A 13,981-nucleotide genomic window follows, 5' to 3' on the forward strand; every position below is an offset into this window, starting at 1 on the left:
TTCTTGTATGTGTTTTGAGGCTTGTGGGGCAAAGTAACAAGTTACAATTATGACATTCTTTCATTTATTGTTGTTTTAATTGAAATGTATTACTTATTAAGGTCTAATTTTTCTAACTAAACATTTTTGTCCCGAGTTTCTTTCACCAATACCATTGTTCCTCCATATCTTTTGCCATATCTTGTTGTTTCTAACCAAATTATAGTCTTCTATATCCTTTGAAAGTATGAGTCTTTTTGCCACCATGTTGATGTGTTGAACCATAAGATACAATAGGTCTCTTCTTTTAGTGACAAATTCTAAGTTAGGTCTCTTCCAAGTGCATCTTTAATGATACGAGCATAGCAATTTGAAATGCTCTTGACCTACTCATTGTTTATCTTGGAGTTGATGACTTAAGGTATCAACCTTATCCCCTTTAGCTCATATTCGTTTCATGTCATTTGCCATTATTATTTTTTGCTCTTCGTATGCTACCTTCCTCTTTGTACTAATTTATTTTGAGACTTTTGAGTGACAATTTTTTTTTTACCACGCCCATTTATCTTTACCAATTCTCCCCTTCTCTACACTTCTTACATTGGAATTAATTATTCATATAAAAAAATGAAGCTTTCAAAATCCTTTAATTTCTTAGAATCTAGTTTTTGTCCTCAATTTTCATGGAGACAACTTTAATGAGTCTATTCCATTCTTCTTTTATCTTTTCAGTCCTCCTTACAAGGAATCGTCCTTATCTCTGAAATAGCCTCTTTTTCAACTTCTCTTTGCTTGATATAATAGTTTGAATGTTTGGATTTGTATCTTCTGGCATTGAAAGGGAAATAATCTTCAAAAAAGATTAGGTCATTAGAATATGTTTTTTTTTCACTTTGAGATTAGTGCAAACATTATGATATTACAACATGGATTATTTAGCTTATATAAGATATGTTGTTTTTGTAATTTGAGACTAACAAAAATGTAGTATCACTACTTGATGTTGATATTCAGATCAACTACAACACTATCTTGAAAGCTAATTCTTTGATTGCTCTATTTTAAGAGGAGAGACAAATTTGAACAACAAATTTTTTTATTAAAATTCTTCTCAAATGATCTAAGATCACAAATAAATTGAATATAATATCTACCATAAATATTTATTTATAAAACACATTTTTTATCCCTTGTTTCCATACATTAAACATTAAGTTCTTCCATTCATTCATTCATCTCTGTAAACAAATAAAATAAAATAGTTCGTAGAATTACCAGTTACACCAATCACTACACCATGAGTATTCTAAACCTTTCAATTTGTTTTTCTTATCATAGAATGTATTTTTAATATTTCTTCATCTTTGACTGAGATGTCCTCAAATATAATTGCTCATGAAGACTTAATTTTTTGTCGGAGCTTTTGTACGGAACAGTTTCAGTGCACTCCAAACTCCTTGGAACGCACTCCGAGCCCCCTGGAATGAATCAAATTACACATTTGGAAATTTGAGATAATTCAGTGAATGCCAAAGAAAATTGGTGCGCGGAGCCGTAAGTTAGAACGCCTAACTCTGCATCTTTGATGGCGGAGGAGAGAAGATTGGGGGATCAACATTTATCACAAAGCGTGACGCCCGAATGGCTTGCACAGGCAGAGGCCGCCGTTCCACATGACAAGCAGGATAACACTCTGGGCACGCCTAGAAATGAAGGAAGTGAAACGTTGAGCGTCATTGAGGAATTTAATAAATGGCGGAAGAATCCGGAGCTAGCCGAAGCCGTGGCAGCTATCAGGGCATTGACGACTGTAATTAAGCACAGCCAGGCTCATACCATGATGGAACTCGAACATGAGCTCACGAGCGCTTCTCACTCTCTCAAGGTATGATTTAAGCCCTTCATGAAATGAGAATACTGTTGGGTTATTTTTGCCCGCAAAAACTTTCATTAAAATCGTTGCAGAGTTATTCCATGGAATCATTCAGGCGTGACCACTGACTAAGTTTAGGGCTTGGTTATTTACGTGACAATTCCTTGCCAAATCTCGAATCACAGCTTTATAGAAGTCCTAATTGAAAGATGCCTAGAACTAAAAGGAGACGAACTAATTATTGGATTTTCTTTTCTGATTTGCTAAATTCGGGAGTATGTGGACTACGGCCTAAATTCGGGAGTATGTCGACCACGACCTAAATTCGACGGTCGAACGTACCTGTCAAGCAAAATCTTTGTGGCCGTTATTCATTCAAAATTGACATATACACACACATAGGTAACATATAATTCACAGGTAGAACTTACCTGTGAAGCGAAATCTTTTTGGCCGTTATTTATTCAAAGTTGACATATACACACATAAGTAACAGAATAATCTTGTAAAAATCTTGACGGTCTGTCCAAAATCTCCTCTTTGAAAAGATACACTTTTCCTTAAATTTTGATTCTATAAATACAGCCATATGACCTTCAAGTTTGCCATTATCTCGACCATCAAATTCACATGAGGCCTCATGCATTCTTGTCTATTTGTGGTAACGCTGCCACATTCAGCTAGCTCAATAGGTTATCATGTTGCCTGGGAATTTGAACCTGTCAATGCCTTTACTGCTTGACGTCATCCCATTTGACCATAAACTATTCGTTGTTGTCTTCAAAACCCTGGCTAAATAGAGGTGAAGTTCACCTTTATATCACATAGCCAATCCAGAGTAAGATTCGCCTTGTAGAAGGCCAAGGGGGTAGTTCTTTTTTCACTTACTCATGAAGTGTTCAAATTTTGTATCCATTTACATTTGGAGCATAAACATCCTTAGGAAAAAGGGCGTGCAAAAGCATGATCTTGTAGTAAGGCTAAAGTAAATGCTTGTGATCATGTTGTTAGAATTTTGCATGAACAATAATTCTTTCTAAGACCTAATGTCTATGACATAACCACAAAACTAGGAAATGAATAAAGAATTTCCATATTCAGTATTATGGAGTATAATTATAGACCTCTTAGATCGATGATTTAAGGAGATGACGTGGGCAAGAGGTAAGAGTCTAACTCCTAATCATCCCCAATCAGGAGGTGAGTTAACTTGATCTAACTGAGACAGATTCTGCCTTTACTAAATAGAGATGGTACCTGATTGCTATCAATCAAAGATTGATGAGGTAGTGACATTTGTATACTTAAATTTAAAGTGAACACATCATTATTATCTATCTAGATGAGAATAAATAAATATTCCTAATATCCTAAGTAAATAACTAGGTACAATGTTACGCTTAGGGTAAATGTTATCCTAAGTAAAATGAAATATTTACGCCAACATATATCTCACTTCTTGCCCTCCCCATCAATTATCTGATTTCGTGAATAAGTCCTAATACCATTCCATTTACATAACATTGACAATAATTATCTGGGTTTATAATAGGAACAAGTCCAACTAAAACTAGGGAAACTTAAAAATGATGATTATAAAAATAGAGGAAACAAACTGTTTTTGTTACTTCATGTCAAATATAATGACTAGAGATAATATAATCATTATACATAAAAAAATGGAAATCACAAAAACACGTGCAAGGTTAAAAATGTTAAATTTGAACCAGAATATATAAAAGAAATCACAAAATTTAACAATAACAAGGACACAAAAAGACTTATCCTGGGAAAACCCTCCACCTGAGGGTGAAAAACCCAGCCCACACAAATATGATCTTTATTTCTATCTCAGAAGTAGTTACAAGTATTGATAATTCTCAGATTATCATCAATAAGTCCTGAAACCCATATGATTCCCATTCAATAGAAAACATACATAACTTCAAGGGAATCGAACAATACACTTCAGATAATGACAAGTCTGAAATATACAACTCAGTACGTGATCAATCTCAATGATCTACACTCATGTATAATAGCAATTATCTTGCTCAAACAGAACGATAACCCTGCATACAGAAAGCAAACTGCTGAAAAGAAGAAGCTACACGAACATAGAAATATGATATATATAATATATCGAATAGCAAAGGGAAAGACTCCACGCTGGTAGAGGAAAGGTCACCGACAGCCATATAGACACATATACGCCACCGACAGCCACATAGGCATTACACGAACAGCCAGGAGCATTCATATAAATGATAGAAGCATCTCGAATTTGAAACGGAAGGCAACGAAGCAAAGAAGATGAAATAGGAGTAACGGAAGCCTTCAAAAACAACGTGATACATGAAGAGTAAGAGATATCGGCAGATAATAAGAAAACGCCAGATCATTTAGGCTTAGTCATCACACCATAAAAGTATGAAAGGATACGCCAGCATGAACACACATATTCTGAGCATACGAACAGGAAGAAGATCTCTGTCGACGCTACATACTTCAACAAAAAATACCAATTTATTTTTAGCTAAGAAGGTTTATGTCAAAACAAAGTGCTGGTCTAAAGTGACAGGTTGTGCTGCATGTCAACTGTTTTAGATGTGAGCTTATTTGTTATTCCTAAAATCCTTATTAGGATATTGTAAGGATAAATAAACCATTTACAGAAAATATCAAGGCTAATCAAATAATTAAAGCAATTAACCAACAATTAACCTAGATAAGAGAGCTTGGATTGAAATAATTATATACTGCAATTAAATGAATTAAATTGCAGAACTTAGCTGGATTTTGGAGATTGAAAAGTGATGCTAAAGTAGGAATTGATTTGCCAATAGGGGTTTTAGGGCTTGCTCAGGCAACTGTCCCAGAATTTACAAATTGATTGTGTTTTCACTTTTGATCAAATCCATGCTTGTAGACTTGATCTAAACTAGTGGGAGGACTTAAACCTGTACTAGCTGGAATGAACTATTAAAAAATTTGATTGTTGGAATTCGCTTGCCTTGGTCTTTTGATATTTGAATCTTAGTAAAGAATGGGTGGTGCTCACAAACTTTGCAATGGATCTAGGATGATGTGTGTTGATGTAATACTCTAATAATGTTATTAATTTTTTTTATTCTCTTTGCAAATTTTATTCTAGACATTCTCAATAGATTCCTAGATTTGTCCTTCACTATCTCAAAATGAACGAGTGGATGTATTTAAATCTAGGTTACCGGGTTTGGCCCCCGAGACCCCTGGTACTGGTCTGGTCCGGACAGGGTCTGTGATTCACAGGACTGGTTCGGACCAGGTCGAACCCAAGAGGACCCAGGTTGAACCCAAGAGGACCCAGGTCGAACCCGAGGGTTTGATGGCCCAAAAATGGTGTTTTTTTTGCAAAAGTTAATTTTTTTTGAAATCCACCACATAAAAAAAAAATATAACCCTAAAAGTGAGTTTTAAAACATTAACTTGGCTCATTTCACACAAGCAACATGACTACAAGCAAGGGGAAACGAAGATGTGGGATATAGAGCCAGAGCATATTGATTTGGATGCTTTCACTTCTCAGCTTGTTGCATTTGGTGACTCGGATAGCGAGCAAACTTATAGTGCAAGTGCAAGTGTAAGTGGCATTGGCATTGGTTCATCTAATGTCAATGTCAATGATGAGGAGGAGAATGAGGATGATGAATTAGAGAATCCATTTGATGATTAAACTTTAAATTGTTGAAAGTTGAAACAATGATACTTGAATATTTTGTCATTTTGATATTAAACTTGATGTAAATGATGCTGTTATGGTATGATCATGATGCTATGATTACAAGTTTATGTTGGTTTTGTTGTTTATATGATGCTATGTGACATGCTAATCTTAATTCATGCTTATAGGCTATATGTGTGTGTGTGTGTGTGTATGCATATGTATATGTATAAAATTTACATGTTTTTGTACTAATGAACCCAAACCCCTTTTCAAAATTTTGCCATACCAGCGTACCAGTTCTTCGAACCCAAACCGGTGCCCGAACCCGAACCGGCAACTTAGATTTAAATACAACATATCACTCACATCAACACAAACATATGCTAGGTTTTCTCACAACAACTAATGAAAAGGTTAGCAAGGTGTAAATTTAAAATTAGAAGTTTAAAAGTTATAGGTTTTGATTCATGATTGTGGAAATGGCTTGGACAAAGTAGGCACTCATATATTTGATCCAAGGTGATGAATGGGGGATCTAGGGATCACGAGCAATTTTCTAAGGGTTAGTGATGATGGGATTGGCATATGGTGATGTCATGAGCCAAATTCACACAACAGTATGCTATTGGTAGGCTAGTCATTTCATTTATTGCACTCTAATCAAAGTGAGTCCAAAGCATAAGGGAAAAAGGCATGGGTATGCAAATTTCACCATTAAATTATATCCCATGTTGATGTTCATGCAAATTAGCAGGCAGATGCATGTCAAAGTAAAATAATTAGTCAATTTGGAAATTAAATATTTTGAACATTCAAACGATATAGATCTGCATAAGTATACAAATTGTTTTTGAATTCTTCTTACAATGAGCATTCTATAAAAAACTTGCAGAACAAAAAAGATCAGTAGCATTAGTCACATACCTATATTAGGCACTAAATACAACTTGCTTGAGAAGGAAGTATCCTTGGAAAAGTAATAGCAAAGAAGAGAAAAGTAAGAGATCCCTCTTGATATGGACATTCATAAAGCTCCTGCTAAGCGGAAGTTTTTGACAACACAGATGGATAGATAAAGCTCCCTTGAAATGGGAATGATTATTAGCTTGTTGCTGCAAGACATAACTCACCAAGGAACCTTAGTGACATAGATGTGCCTTCCAACCCCGCCCCCAATTCTTTGAAGACAATAGATGCAAGGAATTGGAGGAGAGGAGAGAAAAATATAATCATGATAAGGCAGGTAATCATGTTAAAGCATAGCATCATATGATAAACTTGGTAAAGCATAGCATCATACGATAAACATGTAAAGACTTAGATAAAGTAGAATTGTAAAAGCACATATAGCATGGGAAGAGGCAAGATGCCTCCCATTGTTGGCCCCAATAAAAGCAAAGGACAAGAAAAGGATAGCAATAAATATTAGATATGAGGATTTTGTAAAAGATGAGTATGACAAGGACCATAACATATTATAATGAGATATAAGCATGATAATGATTATAAATATGGAATCATATGATATAAGCATAATAAGGATCATAAACATAGAATAATAATTGTGATAGCAAAAGATGTAGTTATGTGAAGCATTAAAATCATGACAAAAATAAGCATAATAAACATGGCATATACATAACATCATAATTGTGAGACATAAGAAGCGTAGGAACATCATAAATCATGTAACCTAGGAACATATGGAGTAGCAAGGAATCATAGATGACAAAACATGGAACATAGGAGGACATAAGAGTGACACAAGGCGCATACGAAAGCATAGAAGCCACACATTGAACATGGGAAACCATAGGAGCTAATCATGTAACTAGGAAAACGTTGTAGCTAAAAGTTGGAAATGGGAAATCATAGGAGCTAATATGGAAAAAGGAAAGATGCCCCTAGGTGAGGAAAAAAAAACATCAAGGATAAGTTAGAAGTTGAGAATAGGAGAGGCACAAGAAGAAATGCATAGACAAAAGGCCAAAGTGTAAAGACAAAAGGTAAGTGGAAGAATAAGAGAGGAGGATCACAACATACCCATAACTAAGAGGTTCAATTGGGAATGATACAAAACACAAGGAATAAGCGACATGAACAACACAACACATGTTCAAAATCAACAAGGAGAATTATGGGTAAAACATGCTCTAGGTCCAATTATGAAGTAATCAACGAAAGCACATTACAAGGCATGGAAGAATGAATAAGAATCATGATATGGATTTAACCATCATTAAACTCTATCAACCAAAGTATCAACAATTGCATTCATTAATGTAGCATCATTATGTATATAAGCATAATATGAGAACATGAAGGATTTAACATGTACGTTTGTATCTTCTTTACCATTAAATGATTCCATCATTAGTGTTGAAAAGGACGTACATCAGAAACCAAATCATCTTGAAACAAAGAGTCATCAACCTTATGGTGAAAAGATAAACAACTATCGCTATGCTCATCACTAGACATGTTGTAAATATACCATGAGCCACAAGATAGAGAATGGATAACAACCTTACATTAATGTAAAACATTTATATACATTGCTAGGATCCTCAAGGAAAGATGACGCAATAGAGGCACAAGTAGATGGACCCATAAGTGAACTGGGAAAGCTAGCATGAGATGCATATAGGATATGCTCATTAGGTATATCATTCTTACATGAAGGAAAATCTCTAGATGTATTCATGAGAGCTTAGGGATAAAATATCAATAGTATGAACCAAAGCATGGAAAGGGAAGGTGTACAGAGGTAAAACATTACTATGGTCATGTACATAACTAGCACTTGCTATATGAAATGTAGAAGCAACATGAGCTCATAGTCAATTGAAGGCAATATAGGTAGGAGGAAAGGAAAGTACTAACCTACTCTACGAGGAGAACAAATCACATACATGATAAATCAAAACCTCCATAGAAAAGACATTTCCATCCATAGGATAATTAAACTTGAGAAAGTCAAGGATGGAAGAATTGGATGCTACAAAGCATAGAAACATATCCAAATCTAAGGACAATCCTTAGGATAGGCACGAATAAGGCCAAGGACAATGGACTGTAATTCTCCATGAGAAAAGATGTATCAATAATGTACAAAAAAAGGTGGGTAGATAGTAATCAAGTAAATATCAACAATGAAGGCGCAAACCTCAATATAGATGAACAAAGGGCAGATCCAAACCCTGATAAGATTTGGGGTGAAGCATAAACAATAAAAGAATCAGATCTAAAACCCTAGTGTAGAAGGAATAAACCCTAAGGCCAAATGCGAGGGGGTGTAAGATGAGTTGGGATCACCAAACTTGTAAGGGTAAATAAACTACTTGCATAAAATGTCTGGGCTAATCCAACAATTAAAGCAATTAACCAACAATTAACCTAGATAAGGGAGGTGGGACTAAAGTAATCAAATATTGAAATTAAATTAAATTGCAATACTTAGCTTCCAGGATTGAACTAGCAAAAATTGACTTTTGGGCTCGCCTTGATCTTCTAATATAATCTGGTAAAGAATAGGTGGTGCGCACAAACAAATTTGAAGAATCTATTGAATTATGAGCATCATGTTCTCCTTAGTCAGGCCCCTAGGATTGTTGATTTAATGATTATGGAACAATGAGTGAAATGGACCTAGGTTAATGGGTGCTAATGCAATGCTCTGATAATAGTGTTAGATTCCTTTTATTCCCTTTGTTAATTGAACTCTAAATGTGCTCAATAGATTCCTAGGTGTGTCCATTATTTCAAAATGAACGAATGAATGCATTTAAATACAACATAACACTAAAATCAACACAAAGTTGTGCTGCATCGGTTCACAATGGCTAGTCAAAAGCTTTGCAAGACGTTAATCTGAATTTCGAAGTTCACAATTTCAAGGTTCAGATCTGTGACTATGAAAATGACCTAGGTAAAGTCCGCATTTGTGGATCTGATCTTGGGTGACGAATGGGGGATCTAGGGATCATGATGGATCTTTGGGGATGAGTGATGATGGGATTGAGATTGTGATGTCTCGGCTAATTATATATGCAAATATTTTGGCTCTTTAAATTTCTGGCTTAAATATTTAACCAAACCTCCTAGGCTATTTTTATGCTTATACAACAGCTCTAACAACTCAATATTATGCATTAGACTTCATCATTTAACCCTAAAATAGCAAACCCTAATCCCAAAATTCTCTCATTACATTCACATAAATAACAACAAACCCTGGTATTGTAGGTAGGGCTCACAAATATAATAGACTACCGATTTAAATTTTATGTTCTAATCTAATAAACCCAGATAACAAGCACAATTCATGCTTTAACATAAATTAATCAAATCACAATCAGGCTCACAAGATAAAAAAATAAATCGCAAACATTTCTTCATTACATGGGTCTATTACAAAATGCTGCACATTAGTAGATATAACTGTTGTAAACAACTGTACTTGAACCCAGAACAAGAACAGTATAAACTTTGTGCAGCTGGAGTTCGTGTACTAAACTGGTTGAAGATTCCTTACACTATGTTGCTATATGTAACATCCAACCCCTGTTTTCCACTAAATTTTTCCACTTCTCCTTTAACAATCAGCTGGTTATTTCGTCAAACAGTTTGCATATGTTTATTGGTTGTTCACTGCCTTTATGCATACTTCACCATAGTCATTTTGACAAACAGTTTGCATGTATATGACAGTGATTGCAAATGTATGTTAAATGCCTCTTTGTGCCAATTTCTAAAGATCGTTTATATATAAGCATACCAATGAAAGAGAATTAACAAACTGTTTCAAGTCTAATTTTCTGCAATTAAATTAGAATATAACTTGCTGGCATTTTATTGAAGAAATCAGAAATACATGGGTTTTCATAGACCAAATTCCGACCTAGAGGTGCCAAATAACACTGGAATTTGCAACAGCAGAGATAATTATGCCCAGACTTACTTTATTTCCAGGTTGCAAGCTGGTTACTACTATTGCTGATTACAGAAACATTCATTCATAAATTCTGATACAAATCAGAAGAAAGACTTGCAAATTCTGATTATAAGCTTCAATGAACAGCTACAGGAATAGCATAGTTTTCTACAATCAAATTGCAAGTATGAACAGCAAACATCACACCAAACTGAAACCAAGTACTGTAGCTGCGATACTGTTCACAACCACTGTAGCTGCGTCACTGTTCACGACCACTGTAGCTCACAACACAAAATTAAAGAACCCTCCAGCAAGCTCCATGAATGCAAGATCTTGTCATGACTTCTCCTTAATAGTTCTAGCACATGAACAATGCATAAAATAATCCCATGTCCAAACATCAGAAAGGAGACGGCTTCACAGCCAACAAGGTATATAATCACAGCCATTAAGTTCCTTCAATGCCTAAATTGTACTTAAAGATTTTACTAGTCATGCGGGCACCAAGCTGAAACTCCAGACTTACCACAGCAGTTGCTTCATTTTCCAAATTGTGAAACACAAGTGAGATACCTGAATGATATCTCCAACTGACAATGGGTTTTCATCCACTGCCTCCAAGCTCGAGGGTATCTGTCCTCAAACCTTCTGAAAGCAAAAGCTCCCAAATTCTCCAAGAGAAAATAACTATGTTCCACGAAGTTTCGGGGACGGGGACGGCAGGGGACGCCAAGACATGTTTCCGGTACAGGGGTACTTTTGGGTCATTTTCGGGGGGACGACTGTTAAAAAATTAGGGGGGTTTTTACAAATATAGAGAAATTTCAAATATGCATATCATAACAATAGTAAAGCATTTATCATAGAAATTAATACATTGCATTAGACTTGAATTGAGATTTCACAAGAGAATTGACAAACATTTTACCAAAATTCAAATGCTTTTATCAATCATTGCCAACAAACATATGTCAGAAACATCCATAATAGACATAAAATGATAAATATTAAATATTAAACATCCATAACTATGGGATGACATAAACTGTAAATAGAAAAGGCAAAACATAGAAGTCCATAATCAGCTGTCTATCATAATGTCAAGATAAGCTAAGAAAATATATGGCTGTCCATAATCAGCACATGGTAGGTCTAAGACTAAGAGTCTAAATCAAGATCAGAGCTAGAGTCTTTGTTTGAGTCACTATCAATATGAGGGGCTGCCTCCTCAACCAATGGAACCCCAAGCAATCTTGGAGGTGTCTTGTCCTCCTCAACTTGCATAGCATCTTTAGGATCGACATTCCAACATAAGGCTGGAGTCTGACGATACTCTGGAGTTTGGCGATCCTATAGATGCAATGAGTTGTCTCGTTCTTCCTTTTGTTTGTTTTATGCATTAGATTAGGGTTTGTTATATTTTAATATTTATTTGGGGTCTTGGTGGGGCCAGTCGAACCTCTTTTATAAATTAAAAATGTGTTTATTTATTTATTTTGGACTTCAAAATTTTCTGGCTGTCCCAGGGACAGTTGGCCATCCCCGAAACGTCCCCGGTGAATTTGCCAAAAAGGGGACTCCTAGGAAACGGCAAATTCCTGTCCCCGCATCCCAGTTTCATCTCCGGTACGGGTACGAGGCAAAAAATGTAGGGGATGCGTCCTCGTGGAACATGGAAAATAATAAACCAAGCATATCCATAAATGAGCTCTTAAGAACCTTTTATAACTTCCCTGGGAGAGCTCACACACTTTCGAGCCAATGTGGGATAAAAGATATACTTTTCCCCCTTTAACATTCATGTCTCTACATACTTTAATAAAGGGAACAGTTAATATTCAAATTGCTTTCCCTTTTAACTTAAGTTCCCACATCAATAAAGTTAAATATTTTAATTTAACTTTATAACTTAAAGTTTATTAATAAATTAATTGATAATCGCAAATGATTATTAAAATCTCAATTCAATATCATCAATAACCAATGACAGTATATTATTCATGAACCACTGACAATCCCAACATGGCCCAACTGACTTTCTATAAATAGTAAGTATCCCCAAAACAAATAAAAACACCTCAAAATCGCCTGCAACGGAAACTGCCTAGGCCAAATATCATCAAAATCCCTTAAAAGTCCTAGTTAGCTTACAGGACCATGGAGAAATAGGCTAACGACAACATCATACAACGCGTGCTAGAAAAGGGGATATTACACTATAGCTTGTCAATGTAGTGTGGAACCCTTATATTAACTAAAATGGTAATAGATTGAAATATTCTATGATAAAAGTGGAAATAACACTAGAAATACATTCAAGGACCTTGCAACTATGACAAGTACAACATAGATTATTAGGCTCAAACCGTGTGATAAATGGCAAATTATGTAATTCGTTGCACCTGAAGATCATGATCTTGGAGCTCGTGCTCTCTGAGTAAGATTGCTCTACCAAACTAAAGGGGTTTTGTCCTTTGGCTCATGAAACCAAAAGGGTTTCTGGCCTTTGGTTTCCTACGAATCCGAGGTTTTTCATTCTCACATCTGATCATTGAAACATAGTTGTTTAGAGCAATGTTGGCAAGAGTTTCTCTGTGTAGAATCCCCTTTGGCATATTTGAACAGCTTGGGGAAGAGATGTATGGTTGTTGGTCCTTGATGTCATTAGCATTAATGGCATCCTTTGATTTCAGTGTGCAAGGTGGAGAGGAGCCCCTAAAAACCTTTGCAATGGCAACCAACTTCAACTACTTGCATTAATGAGATATGGTTGTTATCACCCTTCAAGTTGCAAGTGCACATAAATCTGTAACCTTCATTTTGAACAAAGTCTTTTGGTGGGAGAATCCCTTTTGGATAAGTTGCGACATCCTATTTGGCCATTAATGGCACTCTCAGTTTTTTAGGGGGTAGGTAGGAATGATAGAGTGAAATGGTGGGAATGCTTGAGTTCAAGGGCTGGAGATATTTCATGACTTTTACCACTGGTCGGAGATCGGAGTTAGGGTAGGAGACATGATGGTAAGGGAAAGTTTGAAACTCAGACAAAGCAAGGGAAGGAGTAGGGAATGGATGAGTAGTATGCTTGGATGGAGAAGTTTGATTCTTTGACAGGAATAAAGGAAATGTTAGAGTTGAGAAAAAAGGTATGTCGGGTAAAGTCTGAAACCCTGATAATTCACTTGCACTTAAAAAGTTCGAATACATATGCCCCCACTCATAGAAATCTTTGGGAACTTAGCTAGGCTCATGGGGGTTAAAGAGAGAGGACACAAATATTGTTTGACCAAGGGAGACACGGAAAATGAGAAATAGGCCTTTGGTCCACAAACATGAATAAGTTGAAAAGGGGACATTACAAAGATATGGTGATGTCATGAGTTGAATTCACACAATGATATGCAACCTGTAGACTACTCATTGCATTTAGAACATTCTAATCAAAGCAGCCCAAAACTTAAGGGAAGGACACGGGTATGCAATTTTC

The 13,981-nt window shown here is 35.7% G+C and overlaps 1 protein-coding gene across 3 annotated transcripts in view; it reads left to right on the forward strand.

Moving 5' to 3' along the window:
- Positions 1-1,295: 1,295 nt before the first annotated feature.
- LOC131078430 (uncharacterized) overlaps positions 1,296-13,981 on the forward strand; it is a 155,246-nt gene continuing 142,560 nt past the window's right edge. Inside the window, exon 1 of one of the 3 annotated variants that reach the window (XM_058016129.2) lies at positions 1,296-1,864. In XM_058016129.2, the coding sequence (XP_057872112.2) occupies positions 1,565-1,864 (300 nt within the window). In that variant the 5' untranslated portion in view covers positions 1,296-1,564. The remainder of the gene's footprint in view (positions 1,865-13,981) is intronic. The other 2 variants (XM_058016128.2, XM_058016127.2) reach the window with 2 other exon arrangements.

Source organism: Cryptomeria japonica, chromosome 7 (genome assembly GCF_030272615.1).
Source record: "Cryptomeria japonica chromosome 7, Sugi_1.0, whole genome shotgun sequence".
Taxonomy (NCBI): Eukaryota; Viridiplantae; Streptophyta; class Pinopsida; order Cupressales; family Cupressaceae; genus Cryptomeria; species Cryptomeria japonica.